Source organism: Jaculus jaculus, chromosome 4 (assembly GCF_020740685.1).
Source record: "Jaculus jaculus isolate mJacJac1 chromosome 4, mJacJac1.mat.Y.cur, whole genome shotgun sequence".
Classification (NCBI taxonomy): domain Eukaryota; kingdom Metazoa; phylum Chordata; class Mammalia; order Rodentia; family Dipodidae; genus Jaculus; species Jaculus jaculus.
In genome coordinates, this window is record NC_059105.1 from 125393190 (window position 1) to 125414892 (window position 21703).

Genomic DNA, 21703 nt, shown 5'->3' on the forward strand with positions numbered 1-21703 from the left:
AAGGTCACTTTATATTGATTAAAGGAACACTCCAACAGGACATTATGATCCTAAACATTATGCACCAAACATGGGGACTCCCAGTTTCATCAAACAAACACTGTTAGAACTAAGGTCACAGATAACACCAAACACAGTTGTACTGGGTGACTTCAACACCCCACTCTCATCAACCGATAAGTCAACCTGGCAAAAAATAAACAGAGATGCATCTGGATTAAATGAGATCATAGAACAAATGGACCTAACAGATATATACAGGACATTTCATCCAAATGCTGCAGAATACACATTCTTTTCAGCAGCACATGGGACATTCCCTAAAACAGACCATATATTAGGACACAAAGCAAATTTTAATACCACCCTGAGACTACATAGTGAATTCCAGGTCAGCCTGGGCTAGAATGAAACTCTACCTAGAAAAACCAACTAATTAAATAAAGGAAAATTGAACTCCTTGAACTCTTATCTGATCACAATGGGATTAAACTACAAATCAATAGCAAGAAAAACTAGAGTGTACACAAAGTCATGGAAACTAGATAGTACACTATTAAATGATGAATGGATCAATGAAGAAATCAAGAAAGAAATCAAAAGTTAATAGAATCATGTGCTGAAGGGTTTAGCAGTTAAGGCATTAGCCTGTAAAACCAAAGGACCCAGGTTCAATTCCCAGGACCTATGTTAGCCAGATGCACAAGGGGGAGCACAAGTCTGGAGTTCGCTTACAGTGGCTGGAGGCCCTGGCACATCCATTCTCTCTCCCTCTCTTCCTCTCTCTGTCTTTCTCTTTATCCATCAACTAAGTAAAAATAAGAATATTAAGCCGAGCATTGTGGCACATGCTTTTTTTAATCCCAGCACTTGGAAGGCAGAGGTAGGAGGATCGCCATGAGTTCAAGGCCACATTAAGACTCTAGTGAATTCCATGTCAGCCTAGGCTAGAGTGAAATCCTACCTTGAAAAATAAAACCAAAAAAATAAATAAAAAATCATAGAATCAAATGATAATGAGAACACAACATACCAAAACCTCTGGGACACAATGATGGCAGTTCTAAGAGGGAAATTTGTAACTTTAAGTACCTATATTAAGAAAGCAAGTAAATAACTTAGTGCTTCACCTTAAGGCCTTGGAAAAAGAAGAACAAGGCAAACCAGAAATCAGTAAAGGGAAGAAATAATAAAGATTAAGGCAGAAATTAAGGAACTAGAAACCACAAAACAATCCAAAGATATATTGATAAACCATTAGCAAGTCTGAAGAAAAGAAAGAAAAGACAGAAATTAATAAAATTAGAGATGGAAAAGGTACCATCATAACAGATACTAGAGAAATTCAAAAAATCATAGGGATGTACTATAAGATCATATACTCTAAGTTTGAAAATCTGAAAGAAATGACTTATATGGCCTACCAAAATTAAGTTGAGATTAACCACTTAAATAGACCTATAACAAGTATGGAGATCCAAGAAGTTATCAAAAAAAAAAAAATCTCAGGCTGGAGAGATGGCTTAGCGGTTAAGTGCTTGCCTGTGAAGCCTAAGGACCCCAGTTCGAGGTTCAATTCCCCAGGACCCATGTTAGCCAGATGCACAAGGGGGTGTACATGTCTGGAGTTTGTTTGCAGTGGCTGGAAGCCCTGGTGCCTCTTTCTCTCTCTGTCTCTCACTCTCAAATAAATAAATAAAAATTAAAAAGATATTTTAAAAAATCTCTCTAAATCAGGTGTGGTGGTGCATGCCTTTAATCCCAGCACTTGGGAGACAGAGGTAGGAGGATTGCCGTGAGTCCGAGGCCACCCTGAGACTACACAGTGAATTCCAGGTCAGCCTGGGCTAGAGTGAGACCCTACCTCGAAAAAAAAAAAAAATTATCCCTAGCTGTGTGTTGTGGCACACGCCTTTAATCCCAGCACTTGGGAGGCAGAGGTAGGAGGATCGCCATGAGTTTGAGGCCACCCTGAGACTACATAGTGAATTCCAGGTCAGCCTGGGCTAGAATGAAACTCTACCTAGAAAAACCAACTAAAAAAAAGTCCAGGCCCAGATGGATTCACTGGTGAATTTTACCAGACCTTCATGGAAGAACTAACACCAGTGCTTCTCAAACTTTTCTATAAAATAGAAAAGGAAGGACTTCTGGGTAAGATGGCGGCCTAGGGAGGGATTTAAGCAAAACAAACTCTTCTGAAAAGTGAAGGAGTATAGGTTATTCTAGACAAAGCGGAGAAGCTGGAGAGAACAAGATCCACCAGAAAGGAGGAAACCAGCCAGAGTCCCACTGAAGCGCTCATGGCCTACAATCTTCACTCTGTGTACCTGCCTGACATGACAGCAGCAGCATAGACCAAAGAACAGATTTTTCAACTTCATTAGCCTTCTTGCAGAGTTACAAAATCTGGAGGAAAGACAGCTGAGATCAACTAAAGAGCTACTGAAAGTGACCCAGGTGGAACTGTGTGAGCAACTCCAGAAATCTGAACTCTCCCATCTCCCACCATCAAAACCATGAACCTCTGGTACTGAGCCCCCAGTGGTAGCACAGCCAGCAGAACTGATCAGAGGTCCAGTTCCACAGCACAACACTGAGGATCGAGGTGGACAGTCAGCATTGGTGAGATTGGAAGCCACCCCAAAAGGTAATGAGGCTGACTGGCAGGGAAAAAAAGAAAAAGGTACATAGGCCTGTATTGGAAGTGCTAATCTTTCTTTCCTTGTCAGGGTAGGTTATGGGTTATATATTCTTGGTTGACTTTACCATTTTCAAATAACCTGTATCTGGGGGGTTGAATATTGTTGCTTTGATGCTTTCATATTTATAAGGCTTTTGTCTTTTCCTTCTCTCATTATTGGGGGAAGGGTATGATCGAGATCCAGGTTGACCTGGAATCCAATTCAAAAGGGAAATCTCTACCTCCTGGCTGACAAGATTAAGGGTGTAGAACAACACGTACCTTTAGGAATTTTGGCTTTATATGGCTATCTGTTTGATTTAATCCCCACAGTTGCATACTTTGTGTTAGTTGTTATTGATTATGAATGTTTCTCAGTTGAAGTTTAGAATTTACCAGTAAATTACTCTACCCAGTCCACTAGAATATTTGCTTAGCAAGCAAACTCAACACCTAGAATTACTTCTGTGGCTTGATTTGTGGACAAGAGCTACACCTGACACCTTGAACTCATCCTGAGGTTATATGGAAGTGGATTGCCATGTCTGGGAACACTGCAGATAAGTAGAAAACTCAAGCATCAACTCAATTCAGGATGCAAAGGTCGCTACGATATAATACAAGAAACTCCAAGAATCAAGACAAAAAAGTCCCACCAAAAACTGTAAATGCATCAGAAATGATCACCAATGAAATTGGATGAAATGCCTGATAAAGATTTCAAGAAAATGATGGTATCTATGCTCAAAGAAATCAGACAAGAAGGGGATCAAAGAGGAAAACAAACTTCTGAAAGAGAATACAGGAAACCAGCTTAATGAAATAAAGAGGTCATTATAAGACATGAGTAAGGAAATAGAAATATTGAAGAAAAACTAGGCTGAAATCCTAGCTCTGAAGAATACAGTCAGTGAAATTAAAAACTCTGTGGAAAGTCTCACCAATAGAGTAGATGAAGGAGAGAACAGTATATCTAAACTAGAAGACCAGCTGGCAGATCTAATCAGTCCAACAAAGAGAAAGACAAGCTAAAAGCAAGGTATTAATAAGAATTTCAAGATATCTGGGACACTATGAAAAGATCAGACATAAAAATTCAGGGTATAACAGAAGGAGAAGAAATTCAGTCCAGAGGCTTATAGGTGTTTTCAACAAAATCATAAAAGAAAATTTTTCCCAAGTTGGGAAAGAAATGCCAACATAGATACAAGAAGCTTTTAAAACAAACAAAACCTGGAAAGAACCTTCTCACCATGTTATAATTAAACTACTAAACACGCAAACCAAAGGGGAAAGTGTGTGTGGGGGGGGAGGGAATTTCCATGGGATATTTTTTTAATCATGGAAAATGCTAATAAAAATTTAAAAAAATAAAAAATAATAAATTTTTAAAAAGAAAATGTATTGAAAGCAATTAGAAAAACCAAATCACCTACAAAGGCAAACCCGCCAGAATAACTGCAGATTACTCAACATAAACTTTAAAAGCCAGAAGAGCTTGGAATGATGTATTCCAAGCACAGAAAAATAACAACTGTCAACCAAGGTTACTGTATCCTGCAAAGCTATCTATCCAAATTGATGGAGGAATAAGGACATTCCACAACTAAAACAGGCTAAAGGAATTTATGACAACTAAGCCAGCTCTACAGAAAATACTTGAAGGAATTCTTCATGCTGAAGAGAAAGCAAAACATACACAGGAGGAAATAGGAAAAAATAAACCACACTCACATAATAGTTAAAAAATAAGTAAAGGGAAAATAGGAAACACTACAAAATAATAAGAATGGCAAGAATAAATGCATACCTTTCAATAATATAATAACTCTCAATATCAGTGGTCCCAATGCACCAACCAAAAGATACAGGCTTACAGACTGGTTTAAATGTCAGGATCCAACTGGGCATGGTGGCGCACGCCTTAATCCCAGCACTTGGGAGGCAGAGGTAGGAGGATTGCCATGAGTTCGAGGCCACCCTGAGACTCCATAGTGAATTCCAGGTCACCCTGGGCTAGAGTGGGACCCTACCTCGAAAAAAAAAAAAAAAGTCAGGATCCTGCCATTTGTTGCCTCCAGGAAACTCATCTTTCATTAAAAGATAGACACCACCTTAGGGTGAAAAGATGGAAAACTATTTCAATCAAATGGGCCAAGCAGGGGTTGCTATCCTAATATCTAAGCGGATAGACTTCAAACCAACATTAATGGGGAAAGATAAAGAAGATCATTTTATACTGATTAAAGGAACACTGCAACAGGAGGACATTACAATCCTAAGCATATGTGCACCTAACATGGGTGCTCCCAATTTTATCAAACAAACACTATTAGACTTCAGGTCACAGATAACATCAAACACAATTGTAGTGGAAGACATCAATACCCTACTCTCATCAATTGGCAGGTCATCCCAACAAAAAATAAACAGAGAGACATCTGAATTAAATGATGTCATGGAACAAAGGGACCTAACAGATATCTACAAAACATTCCATCCAAATGTGTCAGAATATACATTTTTTCTCAGCAGTACATGGAACATTCTCTAAAATATATTAGGACACAAAGCAAATCTCTACAAATGCAGGAAAATTGAAATAATCCCTTGTACTTTATTTGACCACAATGGGATTAAACTGCAAATCAGGAACAAGAAAAACTACAGAGCATACATAAATTCATGGAGACTAAACAGTACACTATTGAATGATGAATGGGTCATTGAAGAAATCAAAAAGGAAATCAGTAAATTCATAGAATCAAATGATAGTGATAATACAACATACCAAAATCTTTGGGACACAATGAAGGCAGTCGTAAGAGGAAAATTTATAGTTCTTAGGGCCTATGTTAAGAAATTAGAGAGTTCAGAAATAAACAACTTAATGCTTCACCTTAAGGCCTTGGAAAAAGAAGAGCAAGGCAAACCAAAAATCAGTAGACGAGAAGAAATAATAAAGATTAGGGTAGAAATTAATAAATAGAAACTAAAAAATCTAAGAAAGTTGTTCTACATCCCTAGCCATCAGGGAAATGCAGATTAAAACTATGTTGAGATTCCATCTCACTCCTGTTAGATTTGCTACCATCATGAAAGCAAATGAACATAAATGCTGATGAAGATGTGGAAAAAGAGGAACACTTCTACATTGTTGGTGGGAATGCAGCCTGGTCCAGCCATTGTGGAAATTGGTGTGGAGGTTCTTGAGAGAGCTAAAAATAGATTTACCATATGACCCTGCTATACCACTCCTAGGCATATATCCTAAGGACTCATCTTGCTACCTTACAGATACTTGCTCAACCCTGTTTATTGCTGCTCTATTCACAATAGTTAGGAAATGGAACCAGCCTAGATGTCCCTCAACTGATGAGTGGATAATGAAGATGTGGCACATTTACACAATGGTAAAGAAAAATGAAATTATTTCCAGGTATGATGGTGCATGCCTTTAATCCCAGCACTTGGGAGGCAGAGGTAGGAAGATCACTTTGAGTTCAAGTTCAAGGCCACCCTGAGATGACATAGAGATGTCCAGGGCTAAAGTAAGACCTTACTTTGAAAACCAAAAAAAAAAAAAAAAAAAAGTGAAGTTATGAAATTTGCAGGGAAATAGATAGATCTGGAAGGAGTTATATTTAGTGAGGTAACCCTGGCCCAGAAAGCCAAATATCACATGTTCTCTCTCATTTGTGGATCTTAGCTACAAATAATTGGACTTCTATGTGAGTAGGAGTAAAACTTCATAGCAAAGGTCAGTAAGCTAGAAAGGGAGGGACTTAATAGGATGATATTGTATATATGTAAGTAGAAGAACAGATGAATTGGGGTGAAGTGGCCTAAGTGAGGTCAGGGGAAGAAATTGAGTAAAGGAAAGATAGAGGGAGGGTTAATCAAAATGTAAGAGAATATAAATAAGCCATATGGAAACCTATTCTTTTGGACAATGGAACACTCAGAAGCCATAGATTGTTATTAGAAAATTTTCAGTGCCAGAGATGGGATACCTTCCAGTGAGTTGTTGGCCAGAAAGGTCACTGATCCCCCCAAAACATTACAGACTATTGCCAAGGCTCTTGGTTTCCCACCAGGAATAGGTAATTGCTGAAGACTCCACATACTTGAGCTACAAGCTCACTGAGAAATCCTACTAGAGGCAAGCTGAAGACCTCCTTCATGTAGACCAGTTTATAGAAAGCTAGAAAAAGTTACTCTGCATGCATTTATAGGAGAGAGATAAATCACTTTTGAAGATAGATACTCAACAATGGATACTGCAAGCCTTAAATTTGGCCACCAGGCCAAATGAGCCAATGGGTGCAATAGTGGCATGTCTGTTATGGGGGAAACCAACTGCCCTCTAATTGGACTGGAGGCCTGTACCATGGTAGGGAATACATCCCAGATACTGAAAACCTGCTACAGGGGAAATCATGAGCCCTAGGAGTTTAACATCTGCTGGTGTCTGGCTAATTGTATATATTATGCTCACGAAACTGCCCAGTAAGCACTTTTCTTAGCACCCATACCTCTATATTAATGCTACTCTCACTTTTGGTTAGAGAAGCCTCTCTTTTCAGATGGCAGTGACTTTGGGATGACTCAGAAGGCACCATGGTACTGAGAAGAACTGTCAGAGGAGTGCTCAGCATTGAAATATCTATATCACATCATCCAAGGCTCAGAGTTCCATTCTGGAAGAGCTGGCAGAAAGAACATAAGAGCCAAAGGAAGGGTAGGACTCCTTACAGTGTGCTCCTCCAGACACAAAATGGCCTGGATATCCATGACCTCACAGTGTCTGACATAACCTACACAATACCATCATAATAGGAGGACAAGATGATGACATCAAAATAAAAGAGGGACTGATTGAGAGGGGGAGGGGATATGATGTAGAATGGAGTTTCAAAGGGGTAAGTGGTGGGACAGAGGGAATTACCATGGATTATTGTCTACAATTATGGAAGTTGTCAGTAAAAAAGAAAAACAATTTTTAGAAAGAATAACAACAAAAGAATTGTTATTTAGTAAGGTAGGTGGATCTATGAAAATAGAGTATAGTGGGTTTTATTTATGTGAGAGATATCACCTGAGTAATATATAGGCCTGAGAACCAGGTGAAGTTAGAAGTATACGTGAAGAAAAGGGGTCCTACTCTTTCACTCACTATCATTTGTTTTTGTGTGTTTGTTTGTTGTAGGTAGGGTCTCATTCTAGCCCAGGCTGACCTGGAACTCAGTCTGTAGCCCTAGGCCTTGAACTAGTGGCCAGCCTCCCAAGTACTGGAATTAAAGGTGTGTGTCACTAAATAAGTAAATAAAATTTAAAATCTGCCATTCATTGAATTTTGGCTTGAGGTTAGAATAGAATTTTCAACAACTTCTAAATATGGCCCTAAACATACTTTTACCATTTTGAACTAAGTATTTCTGTGAAGCAGCATTGTTAGCATTGATGAGCATGAAATCAAAGTATTGATTAACTTGTAAAAATTTTTTATGTCCTGCAATGTCAAATACTCAGTGATGATTTGTGTAAAAACAAGCATATCACAGCTGGAGAGATGGCTTAGCAGTTAAGGCATATGCCTGTGAAGCCTAAGGACCCAGGTTTGTTTCTCCAGATGCACAAGGTGGTGCATGTGTCTGAAGTTCGTTTGCAGTGGCTAGAGGCCCTGGCGTACCCGTTCTCACTCTGTCTCCCCCTCTCTGTCTCAAACAAATAAATAAAATAGACAAAATGCTTAAATTAAAAAAAAAAAAAGCACATCATTGGCCATGGTGGTGCATGCCTTTAATTCCAGCACTTGGAAGGCCGAGGTGGGATCACTGAGTTTGTTGCCAGCTGAGACTACAGAATGAATTCCAGGTCAGCCTGGGCTAGTGAAAGACCATACCTTGAAAAATAAAAATAAATATGAAAGCACATCTATCTTACTAGTATGCATATTTTTTGTCTGTAATTTTTTATTTATTTATTTATTTTGGTTTTTCGAGGGTAGGGTCTCACTCTAGCTCTGGCTGACCTGGAATTCACTCTGTAGTCTCAGGGTAGCCTTGAATTCACGGCAGTCATACCTCTGATTCCTGAATGCTGGGATTAAAGGTGTGCGCCACCATGCCTCACTATAATTCTTTAATTGATATTAAGAAAATATATCAAAGAAAGTGATTTTTAAATTTTTTACAAAATTTTATTTATTTGTTTGAGACAGAAGGAAAAAGAAAGAATAGGCATACCAGGGCCTCCATCCACTACAAATGAGCTACAGATGCATGAACCACCTTGTGCATTTGGCTTCTGTGGGACCTGGAGAATTGAACCTGGGTCCTTGGACTTCGCAGGCAAGTGCCTTAACCGCTAAGCCATCTCTCCAGCCCGAAAAGTGGGGTTTCTTTGGAGCATGCAGTCTTTTTTTTTTTTTTTTTTTTTTTTTTGGAAATAGGATCTTGCTTTAGCCCAGGCTGACCTGGAATTCACTTTGTAATCTCAGGTGGCCTCTAATTCACAGTGATCTTCTTACCTCTGCCTCCCGAATGCTGGGACTAAAGGTGTGCGCTACCACACCTGGAAGTTTGTGGGTTTTTTGTTTTTGTTTTTGTTTTTTTGTTTCTTTGTTTGTTTTTTGAGGTAGGGTATTGCTAACCCAGGATGATCTGAAATTTACTGTGTAATCTTAGGGTGGCCTCAGACTCACAGTGATCCTTCTACCAGAAGTGTTGGGATTAAAGGTGTGTGCCACCACACCCAGATGAATTACATAAAATTTTAAAAACAGGCTTGGGCTATAGATCAGTTGACAGTGTTTTTCTAACATGCAGAAAGCACTGAATTTGATTCTCAGCCCATCATAAACACATGTGGTGGAACACATAAATCTTACGATTTAGGAGGTAGATGCAGGAGAATTGCTCAAGGTTATCCTTGGTTCAATAAGTTTGAGGCCAGCATGGGCTACTTGTAACCCTGTCTCAAAAAAACTTAATCAGCTTCCGGTTAAGATGGCGGCGTAGGTACTACGCCAAAGCACCCTGGGGGGAAAAAAGACCAAAAAAACTCAGCAAAATACACACTTTTACTAAAAAGTGAGGTGTATAGGAAATTGAAGCAGCAGCGGAGAAGTAGAAGAGATCTAGAGCATCCAGAGCCCGCACAGGCCAGCAAAAGTGGACCCGGCAGCTCCGCCAACCACGGCAGCGGCAGCGCACCAGAGAGCTGCCAGACTTGGCTCCAGCCGCAGGAAAAGCCAGGTGCAGGAGCTTCCACTCACATGGGCACTCTCCACAACTCAGGAAACATGAAGGGAGAGCGGCAGTGAACAATGGAAGAGCAGACCACGAGGTAGAAGAACACATGGAACAGTGATAGATCCAGAGCAGCTGCAGCTCCCTCCCCTCCCCCACCGCCTGAGCCCAGCTCCAGTGAACAGAGCAGCAGTCCCCGGACCCATCCATGCCAAATTGGGCCGACAGCGTGACCCAAGCAGGAGCAGAGTCCAGTAGCAACATCAGCGGCTCCGGCACCGGTAACAGAGGCCCCAACAGCAGCAGACCCAGCAGCAGGAGCGGCAGACCCAGTGGCAGCAGGGGCAGTGGACCCAGCAGCTGCAGCTTCAGCAGCAGCAGTGGGCCCAGCAGCAGCAGCTTCAGCTGATGACAGACCCAGCAGAGGCAGCTTTAGCAGCAGCAGTTCCAGCAGCGGGGGTGCTGATCTTCAGGGCCACAGTTGCCAGTCTTGGTATGCCCCGCAGGAAAAGCCAGTGCCCAGCTCCAGAAATCAGAACAGCAGCCTGACGACCAGGCAGCAACTTGACTGAGACCAAAATCATCCAAGGTAACTGGGATTGCACCAGGGAAGGGTCTCACTTGTGCACAAGCTGACTTGGATCCGTCAACAGACCAGATATCTTACCCTCTATGTTGATAGAGGATCTGATTGTTATAATAACTATTCTGGCATACATACTTGGGGCTGTTTTGATTGAATGGGTACAGTGTTTAGTTAACTTTTAGAATCTACCTGTATTTTATTCCACTCAGCCTACTTGAATACTCCCATAGCAGGGAAACTCAACCCCTAGGAGCACCTTTGTAGATACTCTGAGAGTCTTAAGAGCCATACTTAACACCTTAAGCTCCTACCCTGAAAATATATAACATCAAATCAATTGATACAGCTAAGAATACCCAGCTAGCTGGAAAATCCAAGCATTAACTTAATCCAAGATGCAAAAATATATACATTATAACACAAGAAACACTGAAAAGCAAGACGATATAAATCCACCTAAAAGTATTAATGCATCAGAAATGACCTCCAGTGAGAACGAGTTAGAGGAAATGCCTGAGAAAGATTTCAAAAGAATGATTGTAAATATGTTCAAAGAAGTCAGAGAACAAATCAAAGGAGTCAAAGAGGAACTTAAAGAGGAAATCAAAGGAATCAAAGAAGATGCAGGACACCAATTTCATGAAATAAAGAAGGCAATACAAGACATAAATAAGGAAATAGAAATAATAAAGAAAAACCAGTCAGAATTACTAGCAATGAAGAACACAGTTAATGAAATAAAAAACTCTGTAGAAATCTCACCAGTAGAATGGATGGAGGAGAGGATAGAATATCTAAGCTAGAAGACCAGGTGGCAGATCTAATACAGGCCAACAAAAAGACAAACTTATAGAAAAGTATGAGTGGGAATTTCAAGATTTTCGGGACACTATGAAAAGATCAAATATAAGAATTCAGGGCATAGTAGAAGGAGAAGAATTCCACTCTAATGGCATAGTAGGCGTCTTCAACAAAATCATAGAAGAAAATTTCCCCCAAATTGGGAAAGAGGTGCCAATGCAGATACAGGCCTTTAGAATCCCAGCCAGACAAAACCTGGAAAGAACCTCCTCGCCATATTATAATCAAACTTCCAAACACACACACCAAAGAAAAAAATATTGAAAGCAGTTAGAGAGAAAAATCAAGTTACCTACAAAAGCAAGCCCATCAGGATTACAGCAGATTATTCAACACAAACTTTTTTTTTTTAATTTTTTTTGTTTATTTTTACTTATTTATTTGAGAGTGACAGACAGAGAGAGAAAGAGGCAGAGAGATATTGAGGAGAGTGGGCGCGCCAGGGCCTCCAGCCACTGCAAATGAACTCCAGACGTGTGCGCCCTCTTGTGCATCTGGCTAATGTGGGTCCTGGGGAATCAAGCCTTGAACCGGGGTCCTTAGGCTTACAGGCAAGCACTTAACCACTAAGCCATCTCTCCAGCCCTCAACACAAACTTTTAAAGTCAGAGGGCTTGGAGTGATATATTCCAAGTTCTGAAAGATAACAACTGTCAACCAAGGTTACTTTATCCTGCAAAGTTATCTATTCAAATAGATGGAGAAATAAGGACATTTCATGACAAAAGCAGGTTAAAGGAGTATTTGAAGACAAAACCAGCTCTACAGAAAATACTTGGTAGAATCCTCCATGCTGAAGAAAAGGAAAAGCACACATATAAGGAACCTAGAAAAAAACAAGCAATACTCAAATACTAGTTAACACAAGAGAGCACAGGTAGAACTGGAACCACAAATAAAATAAAATAAAATGAGAGAGAGAGGAGACAGACAGAGAGTGGATGCACTAGGGCCGCTAGCTACTGCAAAAGAACTTCTTTGGTTACTGGGGAATCGAACCTGGGTCCTTTGGATTCACAGGCACGTGCCTTAACTGTTAAGCCATCTCTCCAGCCCCCCTTTATAGTTTCAGATTGGAAGAAACAAGTATAAGTGAGTAACGTTCACATAGATGCCTGGCAGATGACAAGATCAAGGATACGATTGTCCTTGAGAAGAGAATCTTGTTGTTGTTGTTGTTTTTATTTTGTTATGAACTTTTGCAACTTTAATTCTCCACAGATCTAGTGTCTTCCTGATCTCTGTAGGGAGGGAGGGGTCCTCTTGGGTCACATATGTGAGCTCCTTTGTGCACGATTCTGCTGCAGCTTGCCCAGCTTCCTTATCACATTCGTGGCAGCAGATATTTTTCTTGTCTGCGGAGGGAATCCTTCTGAGGTTCACTTGACTGTGTGTCCGAGTTGCTCACTTGCTCGTTTCCCCTACTCCCCTCTCTCCCTTCCCCCTCTCTCACACATACTTTTTCTTACATTTGTTGAGACAGAATCTCACATTGCAGCCCAGCATGGCCTCAAACTCACCATGCCACCTAGGCTAACCTTGAATTCATAGTGATTCTCCTGCTTCTGCCTCCTGAGTGCTAGATTAGAGGTGTGCACCACATGCCTGGCCCCTTACTTTCTATTCTCTTTTTTTTTTTTAGAGGTTCAATGGCCCTATTTGAGGGCTTCTTTTATTGTTACAATTCTTAAACATGCTAAAGTCACATAGAATGGCTATTTCATTTCTGCCCTGACTCCACAGTGGGATAGCTGGGAACTACAGGAGTCACTTGGCTCATGTGGCCTCTGGGGATGACTATGGTTGGTGGGGGAGTTAGAGGTAGTCAGGTTAGCAAAGCCCCAAGATTCCCTCATGTAGTACACGTTAGCCAGTAACTTGTGGCTTCATTGATCTTGCCCTCCTCTACTTCTCTTTCCTTCCTCAATCTACCCTAGTCCTCATTTCCCTGCCTGTGGCCCTGGGCACCTCTGCCACCTCTGGTCTGTACGCCTCTTAGACTGGACGATGCAGGTGACTTTTCCTTGCTTTCACCACTCCCAGGATCCCTTCCTTGGAACTAATCTACTCAGCATGCACTAATGCAGTAAGGTGCTTGGCTTAGGTCTGCCTGGGGGGGAAGCTCCAGTCCCCACTGTGGTTTCAGTCACAGGGGGTTGAAGGTGACACTGCAGAAGGACCTGAGAAGGGAAAGAATGTTACCTGGTGTGTGGACGCTGTAACTGGCAGAGCCATGTGATGACCCACCGCCCTCAGGCACTCTATTCTGAAGGCCTCCCCTGTGCCCCCATCACTGGGGGATGAGGGAAGTTAAACCTCAAAACCAACTCCATAGACAGGCATTGGTTACTGATGCAGAGCCTTAGCCCAAGAGAAACTTGGCCCAGCCTTAGGCAAGCGACTACCAACTGAAGTGTGCATCTTCGCCAAGCTCCTTGTGCCTCTAACTACTGTGATGCTTGGGAGAGCCAAAGAAACAAATCATAACGATTGAAATTGCCTCAACAAGAGACTACAGGGACAAAGGGACAAGATACCCGGGAGTCAGAGCCATGGAGAAGGGGATAGAAGGTAAAAGGGTAGAGGGTAAGGCTGGTCATTCAGGAGCTGGAGTCCTTTTTCCTTTTCTGGAATTTTCGGAATTGCCCTGAATGGCAAGGGCAGCTCTCTGTCTCTGGTGCGGTCAGGTCAATGTCAATCTCTTCCTCCTCCTCAGCCGTCTTGGTGCTGCTAGCCTTCCCATTTTCCTCAGGGTCAGATGCCTGGTTGGATGCTGAAGGTGTTTTGGTGTTAAGATAAGATTCAGAGTACACAGGGCTTCCCTTGCCTGGGCATATCATCCTAAAAGAGGACTTCCATTGGATGGGACTCTGAGAAACTTGATTGAACAGAAGGACCTGTGAGCTAGGAAAGGGGTTGCAGAGGACAAGCCTGAAGGCCACAGTCAACATCATCTGAGAAGGCCAATCCTTGATTCGGGATATGAGTATGTGCCTCGCTCATCGCGGCGGCCGGACGGGGCGCGGGGGGCACAGGTAAGACGAGGGACCCTCGCAGATGCGTGGCCCAGAGGGCAGAGTTAGCGGTGTGGGCTTCTGGGTCCGTGCAGGGGCTCCGCATGGTCTGCCCCTTCCAGGGGTCGCCTTCCCACCATGTCCAGCCAGAGCAGTTCCACTTTCTATTCTCTTGACATCTACCCAGATCCTTCCACATCACCTACCTTTCCTGGATTGATGGCTAGGATGGGGATTACTTGACTTGTTATTAATTTATTTGAGAGCAACAGACAGAGAAGGAGGGAGGGAGGGAGGGAGGGAGGGAGGGAGGGAGAGAGAGAGAGAGAGAGAGAGAGAGAGAGAGAGAGAGGGAGAGAATGGGTGTGCCAGCCACTGCAAATGAAGTCCAGATGTGTGTGCCCCCCTAGTACATCTGGCTAATGTGGGTCCTGGGAGTGGGTCCTGGGGAATCCAGCTTTGAACCGGGGTCCTTAGGCTTCACAGGCAAGCACTTAACTGCTGAGCCGTCTCTCCAGTCCCAGTCTAGTATACTTGACAAGTTCCTGGCCAGTGCGAAGTCCTGCCTCAAAAAGATTGACAGTCCTTGAGGAATACCACTCAAGTTTGTCCTGTTGCCTCCACACACATGTGCACAAGTCCTTGCACACAGAGGTGCACTTACACTCAGATGAACATGCGACACATACACACAATGAATAAGCTTCTGTGTGTTTTAGATTATCTTGACGACACTTGATAGCTGAGTAAGCTTTGTGATGAGAAAGCCTGCATTTGCGTTGTGCTGGTCATGTGACCCTTGTGCAGCAAAGGGTGGCTCTCATGCTTGGAGAGAACAGGGGAGAAAGGAGCTTCCTGCAGCCCGCTGCTTTGAGACACCCCCATTGCCAGATACCAGCCCATATAGTCAACAAAGCTGCTGCAGTGACTGGGGCCCTGAAATAACTTTTGATTTTATATAAAATCTACTTAATTTATGAATTTGTTTTGTTTTTATTGCCATGAAGTAGCTATCAAGATGACTGGCTTATTTAGGCTTATGGTTGCATTTATTGAAATGACATAATAAAAATAATTTGTTAGCAAAAAAAAAAAATTTAATCATATATCAGGCCAAGATGGGTTAACTGATGAATTCTACCAAACATTTGAGGAAGAAATATTGCTAATTTTCTACAGTCTCTTCTAGCATATGGAAGCAGAAAAAATACTTAATTCATTCTATAATGTCAGCACTACTCTAAAACCAAAATCAGACATATTACAAGACAGGAAAATTAAAGGTCAGTGTCTCATGAATAGTAATACAAAAATGCTCAACAAACTTTTAGTGAACTAGGGGCCCAATAGGTAAAAGCACGTCCCACACAAGTATGAGGGCCTAAGAGGACATGAGACTGCACACGTTTCGTTTCCCAGCACCCACATTAACAGTTGAGCATGACCATGCATATCTACAACCTTAGTTCTATGGGAGAAGAGACTGGCAAATCTCTGGGGCTCACAAAAGTGGCATGCTCTAGGATCAGTGAGAGACCCCACCTCAAGGAACAATGGAGATGAGGGATGAAGAGCAACATCAAATGTTCTCTGGCTTCTGCATGCATGCACACAGGCTCACACATCTGCACACACTTGCATGTACCACATGTACAAAAGAATTTCAGCAATCTGAATCCAACAATGGATAAAAAGAATTATATATCACAACTACAGTGGGATTTATTCCAGGTGTGCAAGGTTGGCTCAGCATTTGAAAAACCACTCAGTATAGCAGATATCAACAGTAAACTAGAGAATATCGTATGGTCATATCAATAGTGTTGTAGTTACCTATGTGTTGTTGGAATAAAGCTTAGAAGCAGCTTATGGAAGGAAAGGGTTTATTTGGCTTATAGTCTCAAGGAAAAGATCCATGATGGTAGGGAAAAGTGTGGCATGGTATCACCTCCACGAGACAGCAGGTGGAAATAACAGCAGGAAAGCGAGTCAAGTAAAACTGGCAAGCTAGGATCAATAATAAACCTCCAAGTCTACCCCCCAGCAACATACCTCCATAAGCAATGCTTCACCTTCCACAAAGCCAACAGCTGGGAACTAAGCACTCAAAACACATGAGTTTATTGAAGACACCTAATTCAAACCACTGTATTCTGGCCCTGGCCCCATGACTTGATGAACATCTGTGATGAAAAATGCAGTGCATTCAGTCCAACGTTAAATCCCCAAACTGTTCAAACATGTGCATAGCCCAACGTCTCTTAACTGTGAGCTGTAATACCAAAAAAAAAAAAAAAAAAAAACCCATAATGGCACAGAATAAACATTTTCACTGCAAAAGATAGCATTGCAAGGACAGATGGAACCAATGCAAGATCAGAAACAAGTGGGAGCTGGAGAGATGGCTCATCACTTAAGGCACTTGCTGGAAAGACCAAAGGATTCAGGTTCAATTCCTCAGTACTCATGGCCAGATACACAAGGTGGGACAGGCATCAGGAGTTCATTTGTAAGTGGCTGGAGGCCCTGGTGTGCCCATGTTCTTTCTTTATCTGCCTCTTTCTATACCTCATGCTGTCAAATAAATAAATAAATAAAATATTTTTTTAAGGGCAAAAATCAAATTCTGTAGCTCCAAGTCTGACATCTGTAACCAGTGATGAAGTCTCAGGTTGCAATTCACTCTTCATCGGGCTGATCACAGCCTGGAGGAAAACTCCATCCTGAGCCAGCAGCAATCCTTGGCAGCTGTCTTAAAGTCCTGCATGGGGTCTCAACTGAAACCCCACTGATGGCTCCATCAAATTCCACACAGGTACTCCAACAACCCTGCTTTACATTGCCCAGTGGTCAAACCACATTGCAATGACCCTCTGTTTTCTGCATTTGTCATATTCCCATAGTACCTGATGGGCCACCAAATTTGCTAATCCAGGGAGGAATAAATCTGACTTTAAAGAGCAGGAAAACTGCTAAAGCATTCGAGCCCCTACTTTTAAGAGTCAGTATTCTTTCTGCTGTCTCATGCAGAATAGCTGGCCCAATCTCAGTGGTGGTAATTGTTGCAATCAGGTTTGAATTTCTAGGAGAAATCACCTGATCAAGAAGAGCTTTGGGGGGGAAAAAAGGGTTTATCTTGGTTTACAGACTCAAGGGGAAAGCTCAATGATAGCAGGGGAAAACAATGGCATGAGCAGAGGGTGGCCATCATCCCCTGGCCAACGTAAGGTGGACAACAGGAACAGGAGAGTATGCCAAACACTGGCATGGGGAAACTGGCCTTTTCACCCATAAGCCCACCTTCGGCAATACAGGACTAAACCAGAAGACATTAATGCCCAAATCTCCATCAGCTGGGAACATAGCATTCAGAACACCTAAGTTTATGGTGGACACCCGAGTCAAACCACCACATTAAGCTTTCAAATAATTTCAGCTAAACGGGTGCTTTTTCCAACCTGAAACTTTTTTTTTTTTCTGTGCCATATCCTTCTGCTCATATCACTCCATTTCTGCAATGCAACCCTTCACGTTATTAGGACACAAGAAGATTCAGTAATCCTCTCACACACTGCCTCTAGTTAATCCAAACTAAGCTCTTTCTTCCCATCATATGCTAAACCTCACAGTCCATAGTTCTTATTGCATTTAGGTCTATCAACTCAGACCAGAATGATTCATCAAACTCTCCTTACAGCACTGTAACTCACCTCTTAGGCAAGGACTTCAAATCTTTCCACATTCCTTCCACAAATCAGTTCTAAAAAGCTAAATTAAGCCACAGTCAGGTTTCTAGCAATTCCAACCCCACTCCTCTGGTACCAGTTTTTATTCTATTATGTCTTAAACTTTGAGGGGAAGCTCCATGATGTAGGGGAAAGATGATAGAGCAAAGAGTGGACATCACCTCCTTTCCAACATCAGATGGACAACAGAAGCAGGACAGCAAACTAAATTCTGTCAAGGGGCAGCTAGCCATAACACCCCCTAGACCTGCTTCCAACAACACACCTCCTCCAGCTAGATTCCATTTCCCAAACTGCTATCACCTGGAAACCAAGTATTCAAAACACATATAGGAGACACCTAACTCAAACCACCACAAATAGGCACAGAAAAAGCTTTTTGAAAATAAAAATCTAGCTGGGTGTGGTGGTGCGCCCATTCTCTCCCTCTCTCTGCCTCTTTCTCTCTCTCTGTTGCTGTCAAATAAATAAACAAAAAAAAATTAAAAAAAAAATAGACAATAGCTGTAACTGCTTCCAGCACAGATCTGGAGAGCTTCACCTGTGTAGGAAGTGAGTTGTATTAAGACAAAAGGCTAAAATATATGGTCACCTACAAATAATGTTAAATTTGTATTGATTCAAGAGAACTGAGAATTTCCAGAATAAGACCTATGCATTTATTACATTTAGAATACGAGAGCAAAGGCATCAGAAGAGGAGTTCCTCTTCTATCCCAAAACTATGTTTGAAAATAAAGTTGTTCTGTAGAGGAAAATGTACACATTGAAGTAAAAGATACACTGTATGGAGATTGAAAGTAGAATATGAAAATGCTATAATCATGACCTTGGGTGTAAGGAAACATTCCTTATAACAAATACTTAGCAGTTCTCATGAGTAGCAGTTCTCATGAGTATGTATGTTCAGGAAATTTACTGTGGCTTGATCTACAGAAGAACTGAAATACCTGGCAGGAAAGAATGTAAAATTCTTACAGTGGAATTCTATGCATACATCTGTAAAATGCAACAACTGAGATCTACGTGTATAAATGAAAGACACCAGAAATGATGGGGGGAGGGGACTCAAGTTGCAGAATATAGTGACTTCCTGTAAAATTTAAATTTCCTTCATATAACTCAGTACTTTAAGTTGGTAATAAACACACATATGAATGTAATGTTTTTGAGATGAATCAGAAGGATACAGACCAAAGTCCTACTAGCCGTTACCTGTGAAAAGTGGAGAAGGGAATGGAATAAATGAGGCAGGTGGTTGGGCAGGGGTCTTCGGCTTTTTATATAAACATCCGTTTCTCGTAAGGCTGCAAGTAAATATATAAAGATAATGACTAATTCTCAGTTGCTGTATGTGGATATCTTTTTTGTGCTTTTCTGTATTTCTCAAGTTTACAAAAATAGGAGGTAAAGGTGGGATCTCTGTATCTGTAGAAATGTTCTAATGGTTTAGTTCTCAGTCAGGTGCTTAACTTTTTTAGAAAATATTTCTAGGGCTGGAGAGATGGCTTAGCGGTTAAGCGCTTGCCTGTGAAGCCTAAGAACCCCGGTTCGAGGCTTGGTTCCCCAGGTCCCACATTAGCCAGATGCACAAGGGGGCGCATGCATCTGGAGTTCGTTTGCAGAGGCTGGAAGCTCTGGCGCACCCATTCTCTCTCTCTCCCTCTATCTGTCTTTCTGTGTCTGTCACTCTCAAATAAATAAATAAATAATTTTTTTTAAAAAAAGAAAATATTTCTAAAACTTTATTAACAATGAGTGGATAGACTTGGTACTCAATGTTATATGAAATTATCTTATTAAAATTAAAAATGATGCCAGGCGTGGTGACGCATGCCTTTAATCCCAGCACTCAGGAGGCAAAGGTGGGAGTATTGCAATTTTTTTTTTTTTTTTTTTTTTTTGGTTTTTTGATAGGGTCTCACTTTAGCCCAGGCTGACCTGGAATTCACTATGGAGTCTCAGGGTGGCCTTGCACTCACAGAGATCCTCCTACCTCTGCCTCCTGAGTGCTGGGATTAAAGGCGTGTGCCACCACGCCCGGCTGAGTATTGCAATTTTGAGGCCAGCCTAGGACTACAGAGTGAGTTCCAGGTGAGCCTGGGCTACAGTGAAACCCTATCTTGAAAAAAAATAATTTTTTTTTCTTGGTTTTTCAAGGTAGGGTCTCGCTCTAGCTCAGGCTGACCTGGAAATCACTATGTAGTCTCAGGTGGCATTGCACTCATGACGTTCCTCCTACCTCTGCCTCTCAAGTGCTGGGATTAAAGGCGTGTGCCACCACACCTGACCAAAAAAAATTTTTTTATCCAATTCATTTTATTTACTAGAGAGAGAGAGAGAATGGGCACATGCCAGGACTCTAGCCACTGTAAATGAACTCCAGATGCATGTACCACCATGTGCATCTGGCTATCTGGGTCCTGGGGAGTCAAACCTGAGTCCTTAAGCTTTGCAGGCAAGGACCTTAACCACTAAGCCATCTCTTCAGCCCTAATTCATTTAATTTAATGTTGACATCCAGTTAGAAAATTGTTACTGTATTTTAACCCTAGTTCTGAGGAGGTAGAGACAGGAAGATCACTGGAGCTCTCTGGTCAGCCAGTCTAAGTAAAAAAGAAAAATGGGGAGTTCCAAGTTCAGTGAGAGTCTCTGTGTTAGGGAAATAAGGCAGAAGAGAGATGAAGGAACAAGGAGTCAGGTAGCTCTCTTTTAGGCAGTTAGGGTGACCCCTGGATGATCTGATTTATCTCTTGCCTGGTTCCCTCAACCTGTTTCTCTACAAACACCCTGGGCCCCTCCTGGGAGGGAGGTCTTTCCTAGGATTTAAACATTATAGTTGATCAAATTCAGCATGGAGAACTTGGTGTCATAGCTAGCTTCTTCCTGAGATAGCCCATATCCCTAACCAACTGGCTATCCCTCTGGCTCACTGGAGCTGGAAGGTAGGGCCCACCACCATATGGTTATAAATACATTAGCCAGTTGGTTCAAACCCAGGGGTGAGCTCTTAATCTCCACATGGGCTGTTTACCAGCTCCCCACATGGCAGGAGCTCTTTGAACTTGCTTTTCTTTCTTTTCTCTCCATGGAAATCCACACCCTTCATGTGGGCTCTTAAGCCATGTGGGTGCCCTTTCTTGGCTCTGTACTTCCCTCGATAAATATAGTAATTTAATAATTAAAAAAAGAAAATTGTTACTGTATTTATTTTATTCTAAGGCAAATTTTTATTTCATAATATATTTTGCAATTGGTGGTGTGATACTTGGCAGGTTTTTTCTTAGTGGCACATAAAACAGTGGTTTATTTTACGACTCCATAGTCTTAGAGTCAACTGAACCTCAGAGTGTGAAATGATAATGTCCAAGGTCACAGAGGTGCTAATGACTACATTGGAAGAAGCCTTTTAGATATCAAAGATTCTTTTCTTCTTCAATGTACTAATGTTCCAAAACTTGACTGTTAGAAAAATTATCTGTGTAGATATATGAGCACTCATCCTCAAGAGATTTAAATTTTTATATCAGAGACAAAGATTCAAATGTATGTATTATACAT

General features: G+C 41.7%; 2 protein-coding genes across 2 annotated transcripts in view; one reads left to right on the plus strand and one right to left on the minus strand.

Annotated features, from left to right (window-relative positions):
* Positions 1 to 21703, plus strand: part of Cfap36 (cilia and flagella associated protein 36) — a 52364-nt gene that overhangs the window by 14063 nt on the left and 16598 nt on the right. The gene's annotated exons all lie outside the window — the stretch shown is intronic.
* LOC105944813 (Purkinje cell protein 4-like protein 1) lies at positions 13984 to 14223 on the minus strand. The gene has a single exon (XM_012951314.1). It carries the CDS (start codon positions 14221 to 14223, stop codon positions 13984 to 13986), a length of 240 nt encoding a protein of 79 aa, XP_012806768.1.